At 41.4% G+C, this 13713-nt stretch overlaps 1 protein-coding gene across 2 annotated transcripts; it reads right to left on the reverse strand.

Annotated features, from left to right (window-relative positions):
• Positions 1-1170: 1170 nt before the first annotated feature.
• Positions 1171-11377, reverse strand: LOC125092392 (synaptonemal complex protein 3-like). 2 transcript variants are annotated; one of them, XM_047716834.1, is made up of 9 exons: positions 11307-11377; positions 10268-10420; positions 9397-9466; positions 9210-9244; positions 7424-7541; positions 6445-6544; positions 4302-4400; positions 1843-1947; positions 1171-1698 (listed from the first exon to the last, which is right to left on the reverse strand). In XM_047716834.1, exons 2-9 carry the CDS (start codon positions 10389-10391, stop codon positions 1645-1647), a joined length of 705 nt encoding a protein of 234 aa, XP_047572790.1. In that variant the 5' UTR covers positions 10392-10420; positions 11307-11377; the 3' UTR covers positions 1171-1644. The 2 variants fall into 2 exon arrangements, with proteins under 2 accessions (XP_047572790.1, XP_047572791.1); XM_047716835.1 differs by having other exon boundaries at positions 11304-11359.
• Positions 11378-13713: the final 2336 nt, after the last annotated feature.

Raw genomic sequence — 13713 nt, forward strand, 5'->3', positions numbered from 1 at the left:
ATAACGGCAAAATATTTCTTCCCCTTAGAATATCAGCCAAAGTTGCTTCGAGTATGTATTTACTCATTTGAGGTTGTCAGGGGATGAAATAAATGTCAACTGTTTGAACACTAAGTACATTATGTACTGATTATCGTCTCTGTGCTCTCACATAAAATTAGCTGGCTTAGTATGAACATGAGAACTTTCATGGGGGGACCTTTGGAGTACTTATTTTTGTCTCTATAGCTAATAGAAAACTTCCCAAATGAGGACCTTATTAGAAGCTTGGAACAGAACTTCAGACGCATATACCAACACCTGTGTTGGCTTGAAAGGAAAGTGCTTTACAAACACACAAAATTGAGCAATTAAATTCTCCCTGTAATGTCAAATATTGGATAGTGGTGAAGGACTCATTTATTCCTGTATACATTGTTGCAGTTAGAAAATGAGATCTTACATGGGCTTATTTTAAAAACTTGGAAAAACCTCAAAACAAACAGAAGGGTGGTGGTATATAGGGGTCAGAACTAACGTAAAACAAAACAAAACACCATGCAGAAAAAAAACAGGAGAAAATCATTCCTCTCCTCCAAATGGGATTGTTTTGTTTTGAATGATACATGAAAACAATTTTAGTAATTCACAAAACATACATTTAACTGACTTATCCCAAATATATTCTGAAACAATGTCATGTTTATTAAATGACATGCCCAAGTGAAGATGGTGTTATGTTATTAAATGTAAAAAAAATGCCCATTATGGAAGCAAATGTATAAGAATTAATTATTCAAGTTCTTAGTTCTCAAATATAAAGTCAACTTTCCGCATACTCAATGAATATTAAACTTGAAAACAAAACCAAAGAACTGTAGGTGATTTATCTTTAAAGACAGATGTGAAATACTCAAACCATAAGCAATTAAGTGTATGTTCATATTAATGAAATACTTTCGATCAATCCTAAAGGCAGGTGTCATTTAATAGTGAAGTGACACCAAGTAAATGACATTTTGATGTCTTTGTGGAAATGACATATCTACAAACCCATGTCTCAGCACTGGCATTTATATATGTAGTTCTGTTCGCCCAGTGATTTTAGGCAGTTCATTTTATTCAAAAACACCATCTCATGTTTACTTTCAATAATTTTTATAAGGCAGTAGAGTACATTTTCTTCTGAAATCGTATTTTTATTGGCATTGTCTCTGTAAACTAATGAGTAAATACAAGCGGGTACACGGATAAGATAGATTTTATATTCTTTAATTTTTTTTTCCTTTCGAAAAGCAATGTAGCCTTCTTTCTGTACTTGTGCATTGAAACTTTTGGGACTGATACCAATCCACTGGGGCCAAGCCTAAAATGAAATCACCCTTATTGTTAAAAGTTAATTGACAGTGTTAAGTACAAAAAGTCACCATTACTAATGAAGGACTGAAAGCTCAATGCATATAACTGTGGAATTGCTGCTGCCCACATAACTGTTCAGGGTTTGGGGTTTTAACAGGAAAAGATTCTTGCAGTTAACAAGAAAGCTATGATAAACAAGATGTACGGATTTCAACTCTAATTTTTAAACTACTACAACGTGGTTCGGCGTAGCTAATGTTACACTTGTATTGTAAAACTTAGGTTCCTGTTCTTTCTTCAAAGTCATCAGAACAACAAGGAATGAAGAGACTTTTGAACAACTGCCAGCTCTTGCCGTTGCTGTTTCAAGGAAGGAAATATTAAACATTTGCATGTTATTTAGGTAATTGTTATATACGTTTTGGCAAACAAAATACCCCAATGCTCACATCCCTCCTTAACACTTAAAATAAGTGTTCTTGATATTAAATATACACTACTTACAGCTTCCATCATAATTTTGTTTTGCAACTTGGTCATTTCTTCCCTAACTTCATTTTGTTCATCAGCAAGAAGATGTTCATGCTCCTTCTCTAAGTCCTGCATACTCTAAAACAAAAAGCCTTGTTCAGTTATAAATCACCACTTTTCATCTCATGCTCCAAACACGTAGAATTAAAAATTCCAAGGGGTGCCTGGGTGGCTCAGTCAGTTAAGCACCTGCCTCTGGCTCAGGTCATGATCTCAGGGTCCTGGGATCAAGTCCCACGTCTGGCTCCCTGCTCAGTAGGGAGTCTGCTTCTCCCTCTCCCTCTGCCCTTCCCCCTGCTCATGCACTTGTGCTCACTCTCTCTCTCTCTCTCTCCCCCGTACCCCCCGCAAAAATAAATAAATAAAATCTTTAAAAAATTAAATTTCAAAAGTAACAATTCTTAATATTCAAAGGATGCTCATTATTTATTCCAAATAAAATACTACACCTAATACACGGAGATCAAAATACCCACTTAAGAAATTTTTTAAATGTTGTGTTTGAGTCAAATATAATTATTATAGAGACACTTTGTGGTAGTACACTTTGCTCGAAACAATGGGTTATAAACAGTTAAGGTCAAGGTGGAGGAAAGAAAAGAAAAGGACTGACAGTCTCATAGAATGAAATACCATAATTTCAAAACTCTCTAATAAGCTTTCTAAACACCATGTAACAATGCACTTATAACGAGTAAAAATCACTGTAACATGATCCCATTGGTGGGAATAAAATGACCTGTAACACGACCTCTTTAGGTCATGAACAAACAAACATGTTCTGCATCTTTAATCAAATAGTGATCTAGTGCATACTACATAAAAAGTACTGTTAAGGGCTGTGGAGGGATTTGAAAATGAATGCACGATCTCTTCCTTCCCTATTCCAGTGAGAATAAAACGACATGCAAATGAAAACAACATGATTAAGGAAACACAACTTGCCATGACTGTGTACTGGAAAATAAAATTGATTCTGATTTAGTTGGCAAAAGAATAAGATTTCAGTAGGTAAAGGGAAGAGGGAATTGAAAGTACTCGAGAAACAAGGAAGTAAGTTTAGTGAGTGGGTTAGTTGGTGAGTTAGTGTACTGGAGGCATGGGAGGAAAAGGAGGAATATAAGTATAAAACTACAAAGGGAGTCTTGTTACAGGGCAGACGTTGAATTCCGGAGTGTTTAAAATGGGAAGCTAATGACAGGTTTTCGGGAGGGAAGGTATACGTTTTGGAACATCATATTGCAGAACTGTGAAGGATGGGCTGGAGAAGAGAGAACTCAGATGAGACTTTAATAGTATAAGCAAGAAAGGATGAGATCCTGAACTAGGGCAGTGGCAGCGGGAATTCAAAGAAAGATATTAAGGTACAGTTACAGAGGTAAAGTAACACCTCCCACACCCCTCCTCCCCCACCCTGCCCCCGCCTCCGCCCACACACACACCAAGAAAAAAAAGGGGGGGGGATGTGCAGGATTCCATCGCCTCCTAAATAAGTATATATCTGTGCGAAGAAGAGGTCTGTGTCACTGAGAACAACTTGCTAATTTGCAAATATCACAGCAGATCATTCTCAATTTATAAACATTTAGTCCTCTTCTCGCTTTTTCATTCTGTTATACATTTAGACCTTTCCTTATGATTTTAAGTATGCATATAAAGTCATTATTAGTCCAATATTCCAAAGGCAAATATGCCATGAAACACTCATGTAACACATTTGAATATAAGAGTGTTATTCATCAATTACAATTGCCTACTCATATTTAACAGAAACCGTTAATACAAGTCAAAGACATGTAGAAGTGATTTATAGACTTCCTGAGTTTTCACTATATATTTATTGCTGATCTCCTCCAAACTGATTGTTGAGCAAAAAATTATGATTGAAGTGTTAATAAAGTACCAGTTTTCTTCATAGTACCTATATTTCTAGGTAAGATTCCCACTTTACAGTTCCCTGTTTTAAATGATTCCCACAAAACTATTAATTAATCCTAAAAATAAAAATGCATTTGCCAGTTATGCTAAATCCAAAACAATGAATTTCAAATGGAAAATGTTTAACAATATAGACGTATAACCTAAATGTTTCCTCCCCATAGATTTGGAAAGAAACAAAGTATCTTCCACTTTTATGTACATATTATATATTTTTTAAAAATACGTACTTACTTATTTGAGAGAGAGAGAGAGAGATTGAGAGAGAGAGCATGTGCACATGCAAGTGGGAGGAGGGGAAGAGGGAGAGAATCTTCAAGCGGAGTCCCCGCTAAGCAGGGAGCACGAGGCGGGTCTCAATCCCACAATCCATGAAATCAGAACCCACGACCTCAGCGAAAACCAGGAGTTGGTTGCTCAACGGACTGAGCCACCCAGGCGCCCCTCCACATGATGCTTCATAAGAATATATTGTGTTGCCAAATACAACAGACCTTTAAGAATTGCTCATATAGATTTTTAATTTTTTGCAGTCTCTGGTTCTGAACAACTCTAGCTTGTTGAAGAATCTTTCGTTGCTCTCGGAACATACCCTAAAATAGAAAAGGGTGATAAAATGTGAGTAACATTTAATACTTATAAAATGTAACTACACATCAAGTTTGAAAGGAATATTCTTTAAATCAATACTCGTTAACATTTCCTGTTTTAACAACTTTTTATGACCAAGTTTAGGTAATTGTGTTCACCACTAATATACAAAAACAGTATGATGATCCTACCTAGTAGCCATTAAGTAGGAGATTGCCTTTCTCACCCATATTGAAAACACGTTTTAATTTTTTACTTCAAATGACCTTTCCAATAATGTGTTTACCACAGGCAGGCAAAAATCTATACCATAATCCTTCCTAACAGTAGTTACGGAAGAAATATTCTTTCTTTCTTTCTTTCTTTCTTTCTTTCTTTCTTTCTTTCTTTCTTTCTTTCTTCAAGATTTTATTTATTATCAGAGATAGGAGAGAGAGAGAGAGCGAGCACACACAAGCAGGGGCAGTGGCGGCAGAGGGAGAAGCAGGCTTCTTGCTGAGCAAGAAGCCTGATGTGGGACTCGATCCCAGGACCCTGGGATCATGACCTTAGCTAAAGGCAGATGCTTAACCGACTGAGTCACCCAGATGTCCCAGAGATATTCTTTCTTAACAACATTCAAAACATGTATTAATTCTTGGTCATTTCAGTATGCATACAGATGATCCTAGCCTCTCTGCTTCTTCACGTAATTTCCAGCAATAATTTTGTCCTCTTCCCTACTTTAGTCACTCACTCACATAGTCATACCCTGGATTCTGTCATTCCCAATAACTGCAACATCTACATAATATTAATCAAAGCAGAAACTTATATAGGAACTGTGTGTCAGGTACTGTTCTGGACCATTTTATTTATTTGTTTTAAGATTTTATTTATTTATTTGACAGGCAGAGATCACAAGTAGGCAGAGAAGCAGGCAGAGAGAGAGGAAGGGAAGCAGGCTCCCTGCTGAGCAGAGAGCCGGATGAGGGGCTCAATCCCAGGACCCTGGGGTCATGACCTGAGCCAAAGGCAGAGGCTTTAACCCACTGAGCCACCCAGGCGCCCCTGTTCCGGACCATTTTAAATAAACTTGTTATATATGATCTCATTTAATCCTCAAAACAACTCTACGAGGCAAGTACTCTTTTTTTTTTCTTTTTAATTTTTATTGGGGTATGTTAGTCACCATAGACTACATCATTAGTTTTTGGTGTAGTGCTCGAAGATTCATTGTAGTACTCTTACTATGTCTCGTCTCCTTTCATAAGTGAGGAAACTGAGTGAGGTACAGAGATAAACAATTTGTCCCTGATTTCACAGCTAGTACGGGTTAACCAGGATTGGTCCCCCCCCCCCAAATGGTACAGTACCACTGTACTATACTGGTTCTCCACTTTCCCCCCAACATTCAACCTCTACCTCCCTGTTTGTAGTTCTCTCCCTTTTTTACTACAGTTCAATACTCTTTCAGGATTAATATCCCATTGATCCTACAACTTTTCAGTGTCCCCATTCCCCACTCTCATAGTCTCCCTTTTCCTCCTTCTTGGCTTAAAGTCCATGCCCAATCATTATACCCATGCACTTGCAGATGTACCTTGCCTCCCTTTCACTCTGTCAATCTGTGTGGCAAAATTGCAACCCTGGAAAATCCAACTCTCCAGCTGCCCTGCCACAACCACGCAGAGTGGTCTCACTTTAAATTCATGATCACTATGACACTAACCTAAATTCAACCCATAATGCTTCTTGGCAGTGATATTTCCCTGGTCCATTCGCTGGCCTGCTCTCAGGAAACAATTCCAGGACTTCTTTTCTGCCCCCTAAAGGGAACACCTCCTCCACCACTCTAACTCTTAACAGGTGACCTTCCTATATCACTAAATAGACAGAAGCAATCCAAATAGTACATTCAGTCTCCCACCGCCACACCTTCTACCCACATTTACCCATCTGGGCTCATGGACTCTACATTCTCTCCTGTGTTTTTGCATGACCTATTGCTACTTGAGACTTTGATACAATAAATAAATCAATTTTAAAGCCAAGGCTGGTACCAACAGCTAGTTTTTCTTCTTGTTCCTGGGTTTTCCGCATGTCTGTATCCCACTCCCAAAGCAAAGTCAGAAACTGCTGAGAATACTTGAGATGAAGATTCTGCCTGTAAACCATAACAACAAGCACTGTCATACTTCAAGAAGATATGAAAATCTAACCATATTCAAAACAAAATTGATTTGACACAATTTACACTATAAAAGGAGAAGGCAGTAATAGCATAATGGCGGCTGAAATAGTCTCATGGGAAACAGAAAGGGCACATGAATAATTTACTCTTATTCCAAAAGTATTGTTCCTAACTGGCCAACATATAAGCTCTCTCATATACCTTACCTCTTTAAAAACTAGTGAGGATTTACTGTGCTATCAATTTTCCAGAAGAATTCATTTTATCTAAAAGCAGTTTACTTTTCATTGCTTCTTACTGAAGAACATGTATGTTCTGATACGATAAGTAGGTTCAATAAGGATATCATATGCATTTGTCATAGAAGATTTCCAAACAGGACTATTTCACTTAAATATTTCCCCTCTTTGGCACAACAATGATTTTTAAGAAAAAACAGTGAACACAATTTAGCTAAGATATGCAAATTATTTATAATGTAAGATTAACCTTTTCTACATAACTGAATACAGTTAACTATCACAAGAATAATGGTTTAAGACATTTACCTGAAGTTCAGGTAGTGTAGGTCTAGAATAAATATGAATTAATGTTATAGGAAGAAAACTCAATTGTTATTTGAAAGGGACAAAAGGTCATCTTTATGGGCTTCTAGGAGATACATCTCAATTCTGTTAAGGAGTGAGGTTAACAGAATTAATCCGCTTAGAAAAAGATCAAGCAAAATCTATTTTTTACTGGAAAATTCAATATAATAGAATTTGTCTTAGGTTATTTGCACCAATGAATACTAAGAAATGATACAAATGTCATCATGACTTGAAAAAGCAACAACAACAACAACTACGTCACCTTTCTTCTTGCTGTATCTTCCAAACATGCTCAATTTTTTCGTTAGTGGTTTTGACAGAAGCTTTTGCATTCATTTCGAACATTTTTCTCTTTGCAAGAAGAGCCTGTTTAATGTCAACTGTATAGAGAATGTTCATTGACATTGAGCATTGAAAATTATTTTGTTTTCATATATACAAATCAATATGGGTAAATGTTGCCTCGGCAATATGCAAAGACATTTAAAATTCATAATACAGACATCATAAATGTCCAATCACTGTGTTGTATACCTGGAACTAATATAATATTGTATGTCAGTTACGCTTCAAAAAATAAAATAAGTAAAATAACAATTATAACGCAGGCATCATTTCAAAAAGCAAGATTTGCTCACTATTTTCTGTAAAATCTTCTCTAGTACTAGTATCCCAATTCTAACTTTTCTAAATGCAGGTCACCTTTTAGTTTAGAGATAGTGAAAAGGGGATAATAATAAAAATATTTTCCATTATCAAAATGTGTATCGAGAATCCCAGAGACAGACTTTAATTTCCTTGTGAGGAAACAGCTGAAAGGCAAATTTTTCTAAATTTATAAAATACCCGCCAATTCAAGGGACATGTCTAGACGGATCGCCATTAGAATGCATTATATAAAATGTGCAATTTTTTTTCTTTTTTTTAACTCTAAAATGTGCAATTTTTTTAAAGATGATCTTCAAAAGGATGAAAATAATTATATCATACATTTAAAAAAATATTTTTCAAGCAGTCTAGTGAGTGATGCTTTTAACCGTGTTCTACTAAAAGAGACAAGGGCTGTAGGTGTAAAAATTCTAATTTAAATAAATGAATCCAAAAACATTTTTGAAATATTTTCATGGAGCTTTTTACATAACACTTTTATGCATAAGTGCTGCATTTCACAGAATCTTAATACTTCAACTAAAGCTTTGCGAATCCTATGATATGACTTTACGGATCTACAATCAGTAGTTATTTTTCAGTAGTTATGAAGGATATGCTCTATTTTATATATTTTATATATTTTATTCACCCGGAATCCATCTATAGTAAGAAGTGTATTAGACAGCTCACAAAGCCAGCTCTTTGTGACCACCAAATAGAGCAAAGCTTTCAAACCATACTTGCTTGTAGGGTTGATATCTATTGAAGAGCCGCAAATTGACTCGGACTCTGCTAAGTGTACTGTCCTGTAGTGCAGATGGTGTAACTGACATCACAGAACAACATAAAACTTGGGAGTTTGGGTGTGATTATATATTTCTCACTAGCTGGGAGAGTTCTTTAGTTTGCAGCTACACGGTTTGCTAATGAAAAATAACAATAAAGAATTTTTTGTTTGTTTGTTTTTTAGAGGATTCAATTTGTGCTGCTACTCCAAAGACTAGGACACTGGAAAGTCATGAAAAGTAATTAAATTAAGAAAATTTAAAATTGACATGAAAAATTGATATATCACCTAATCTCTGTACACAAAAGGAGGTACGCACTTTTCTTCATTTAATTTATATTAATTTATATGAAATGTAAACATGTATAAAATAATAGCATCATTCTTACCTCATCAATGTTAGTACCATTTTTACTTTTCCACATCAACAATGGAAAAGGTCAGTAAAGAAACTTGCAAAGTTGAATCACACTAAATACTTGTATAATATCCTACATACGAGAACAAGGCATTAAAATCAGCGTTGCAGATCTCTCATTAACATTTTCAATTATAAAAGTCGTACGGTTTAAAACTAATTTTTTTCACTGCAAATATCATTTAAGCGTACCTTCTAGTTCTTGCAGCATCTTCTGTACTTCATTCCTGTGAAGAAGTTATATCAAACATTATTAAGGATAAACAGAGATCATATTTGCTTTGGAGGAAATGTCTCATTCTGGGATTTTACAGAGAATAATTGTTATGTAAGCCAAGTTGACTTGATATGGCGAGTGAAAATACTATGAGCACATTACCCAACATCTTCCTCAAGTGTTTCTGCAGAAGGCCTTTTTCGCCCACGTTCATGGGTTACTGGATTGTTTCCTGCATTGAAATAAAAGTGGAAAACATTTTAAAATGAAGTATGGTGGTGGGCATTAAGGAGGGCGCGTGATGCGATGAGCGCCGGGTGTTCTAGGCAACAGATGAATCGCTGATGAACGTTATATCACAAACCAACGGCGTACTACAGGTTGGCTAACTGAATTTAAATAAAAAAACAAAAAAACAAAAGACAAAAAACAAAAAAACAGAGCAAGAAACAACGAAGTGTGGCATTTGGGGAGTCAGTTTTCAGGGAGCAATATCCTCAACTGTGGAGTTCTTCAGGCCTCCCTCTTGCAAACACAAGGTTTTTAAGGGAGCCATAGGAAAGGAAGCGTGCCCCTGCGAGGTCGGATGAAACTAGATCAGGGACCAGGACCACGCAACGGAGACAGCGTTACAAGTCTTTCAAGGTTAATGCCAGAGTACATCACCCAGCAGGTGTGAGATATTTTGGAAAGAAGGACTTCGCGGGGAGCAGAAGAGCTGCTATCTAAGCCTCTATAATATCCTGGTCTGGGACAGGAGGATCAAGGGGGCAGCCTCTGGTACCTGCAACTGCTTTTTACATGCACGTGTGCACACACGCACACACACACGCACACACACACACACCCCGCACACACGCGCGCACCCCCCCACGCGCACGCACACGCGCGCGCGCGCACACACTACACACACATGGGCGCGCGCGCGCGCGAGGAATTTACTGTTTGCTACTCTGAGGACTCCGAAGCAGTGACCTGCCCCGTGTGCGGTATCTACACGCGCTACCTCTGCAAAGGTGTCAGACAGACATACCTTCAACCTCTGGCCCGCTCAGCTGTCTTCTCTCTTGTCTCCCAAAGTCATAGGCTGCCATACTCTGAGCCTCCACGGGGGCCTTCGCAGCTCTCCCCAGGCGCTTCCTCCCAGCCGGCGGCATCCCGAGGTGTCTTCCGAGCTCTCCCGCACCTTGTGAGCGCAAACACGTGTTAAAGAAATGGGGACACGGTCAGGAGAGCGATGCCAGGCAAGGATCCCCTGCGCAGATCAGAGTGTGTGTGTCCTCATGTCTCTTGTTGGACCAGGACGGGGCAAAGACGACATGGCTGGCGGACCCCTCTTCCCCGCCTCCCTGTTCCCCACCCCCACCCCCACCCCCAACCCCCGACTCTTCTGCGATCCTGGCTCCCTGCTCCGCCCCGACCCAAGGCATGCGACCCGACCCGGGACATCTATCTGAGTGTCAGGACCTTCCGCCACATTCTTGCTCCTGCGTTGGGACAGAAGCCATCCCCACCCCCTTCGGGGCCCACGGGACCATGTGCTGGTCTGGAGGCCCAACCGTGGCCGGGACAAAAACAAGGGTCCCCTTGGAATGGATGGGGAATAAACCGTTCTGCCCCTGTCCGGGGACGGTCAGGTCTAGTGGTGGTCGGGGAGGGGGGGCCTCCTCGACGCTCCATCTGGACCCCAGGACGACCTCAGGGGACCAAACGGTCCTGCCGGGACGGCCAGGCAGGAGGGACAGAGGCAGACGGCCCCTCCTCACCAGCTGTGACCCTCCCAGGAAGTGGGGACCCCGCCCGGCCGGCCCTGCCAGCCCTGCCCTCAGGGGCCTCGTCGTGTCCTGTCAGAGTCCCACAGGACCCCGTGGGGACATCACGTCAGAGGTGAGCCCGGCCGCCGCCGCCCCACACCCTGGTCCCCTCACGTCTGAGGAGACCCCCCCCATGGCCACACGGTGCCCCCGGGTCCACCTCCCTACCCGCCGGGGCCTCCCTGAGGGTCCCTATGCCCCAGCCCCGTCCTCTGTCTCTCTCTGTCCCTCCCTCCACCCCTCCAGCCGCACAACGACCTCCACACCACGTCCTCCGCGAAGCTCCTCCGAGGGCGTCGTGAGGGAGAGGAGGCAGCCAGCCACGCCTAGGCGGGAGTGTCGCTGATTGGCTGGCACAGCGCGCATGCGGGAGGCGGGGCCTCGGCCGAGACACGCCCCCTGGGCCAACCGCCGTCCAGGCACTTACTGGTGCTGAGGATCGAGGATCGAGGGCCCAGGGTCGAGGATCGAGGATCGAGGGTCCAGGGTCGAGGATCGAGGATCGAGGGTCGAGGGTCGAGGGTCGAGGTCCGAGGTCCGAGGCCCCAGCTGCGGTTCAAGGACATTACACAGGTCATCTTCCGCGGAAATCACAAAAGGATACGGGAGTGTGGAACAGGTCGGTGCTCAAGCCTCCACCTTCCTGACCTGGGACACGTGGACAATTCCTACTCCGTCTCCTCCCGGGGCCCTTCCCACCCACTGCTTCCACTCCCAGAGGAATGGCCATCCTCCGGCTTGCCCTGTGTAAGCCACCCCCGCCCCGCTTTCTAGGGTGTTTTTGTTCGTTTGTTTGTTTGGGTTTTGTTGTCATTGTCCTCGTCGTCGTCGTCGTCGTCGTCGTCGTCGTCGTCGTCGTCGTTTGGGCTGGTTGGTTGGTTGGTTTTTGTTTTGTTTTAGAGACCCGTGTATGTATCCTTGACGGTCCTGGCCTCCTGGTGTGCTGCCTGGGTGGCACAATAAACTGTATCGCGTTCTGCCTCTTGTCCCGCCACTCCCTTCTTCACCTGACATTGTGTCCTAACAGTATCTATACTATCCCGCGGAGCCCTACTGCTCTCATCTTCCCTGCTGTAGCGCACGCCATTGTGGGACCGCTCCCCAGTCCGTTCATCCGTTGCCTTGTCCACGGACAAGTGGATACTTTCCACTTTAGAGCCCCGAGAAGCAGTGATGCTGGGAACACTCTGATGTCTGGCATACGTGCAATGGTGTTTTGCGGCGTTTAAAGGAGTCCACGAGCTCAGAGCCGGTAATGACCTGTTTACAATCCCACCAGCAGAGCTCAGCAGTTCCCGTTTCTCCACTTCTACGCCAACACTTGTTATTCTGTTGGGTTTTGGTGGGGCGAGAGGGTTGTTTTGTTTCTTGCATTTTGTTGGTTTGTTTGGTAACAGGCATCCCAATGAGTGTGAAGTGCCATCTCCTCGTGTTTTTGATCTGCACCTCGCTGCTGATTACTCATGTTCAGCATCCTTTCATGTGCTTATTGGCCATTTGTATACTTTCTTTGCAGAAATGTCCAGTCAAGTCCTTTGCCAACTTTTTAATCTGTCTTTTTTTCTTTTTCCCATTGTGGCTGAGTCATAGGACCTCTTTATGTGTTGAGGATTTTAATCTCTTATCAGACAGACTATTTGGAATTATTTTTATCCATTCCACGGGTTGCCTGGGCGCTGTGTTGATAATGTCCTTTGAGGCACACATGTTTTTAAACGTTGTTGTTTTCCAATTTATCCATTTTTTCCCCTTGCCTCCTGGGCCTTTTAGAATGAAATTGTCTGAACCCTAAGGTCATAAAAGTTTTCTCCTATATTTTCTTAAAATTGTTTTAAGGTGTTACTTTGCATTTTTTAGTCTTTGGTCATGCTAAGCTGATTTTTGTGTTCCCTGTCAGATAGTGATCTAATTGCTTTTTTCCTCCCATGAAAAAAATAATTGTGTCATCTTCATTTGTTGAATGGTGCCCGCTTTCCCCGCTGTCAGCTGTGCCATGTCTGTCATATGTCAACTTTCTCTATGTCCCTGATTCTGCTTCTCTATCCTGTTCCACGGGTCATTCCGTTTATCCCGTGCCAAAACCACAGCTTCCGGTAGAATGAAGATTCTAAGTCAGATCCGTCTAACTCCGAATCCTTGGATATTAGCTTACACTGTGATGCCTAAGTTCCTTCAGCCATTCCTCAAAGCCTCCACAAGAGGGTCTACTCTACATATGAGGACACTTAGCATCTTGCCTCCTTTGACTCCCCTTTTATCCTCTCCATCCTGAGCTTCTTACCGTTTCCTCAAGCACACCATTGCTGTTTCCTGCCACTGGGCCTTTGAACAAGCTCAGCCAGCTTCTCTGTCAGGTCTTGCTTGACACTCCTTCCTTTGCCTGCCACTGTGACTTGTGCTGCCTCTCTCCTCTCACTGCACTGTCATCCAATCATCTGCGTGCTAATGAGACTGTACTATTTTGCCTCACTTTGACCATGCAGGAAACCTGCACAACTCTACCAACCAGATTTGGAACTTAAAATTCATATTGGCCACTGTCTGCCCATAAATTAAAAAACAAAAAACAAAAAGCAAAAAACACTTCTGTGGGCTTTACTGCCCTTTGAAAGTATACATACCCATGACTCATTTAATTACCTCAATAACCCTCTGGAAGAAGAAT

Source organism: Lutra lutra, chromosome X (genome assembly GCF_902655055.1).
Source record: "Lutra lutra chromosome X, mLutLut1.2, whole genome shotgun sequence".
Taxonomy (NCBI): Eukaryota; Metazoa; Chordata; class Mammalia; order Carnivora; family Mustelidae; genus Lutra; species Lutra lutra.

Coding starts and splice junctions, on each gene's coding strand:
- LOC125092392 (XM_047716834.1), bottom strand. CDS start 10,391: ATGCCGCCGGCTGGGAGGAAGCGCCTGGGGAGAGCTGCGAAGGCCCCC. Junction 9,467..10,267: donor GAGCGGGCCAGAGGTTGAAG/GTATGTCTGTCT, acceptor ATTTCAATGCAG/GAAACAATCCAGTAACCCAT. Junction 1,699..1,842: donor ACAAAATTATGATGGAAGCT/GTAAGTAGTGTA, acceptor TCCTTGAAACAG/CAACGGCAAGAGCTGGCAGT.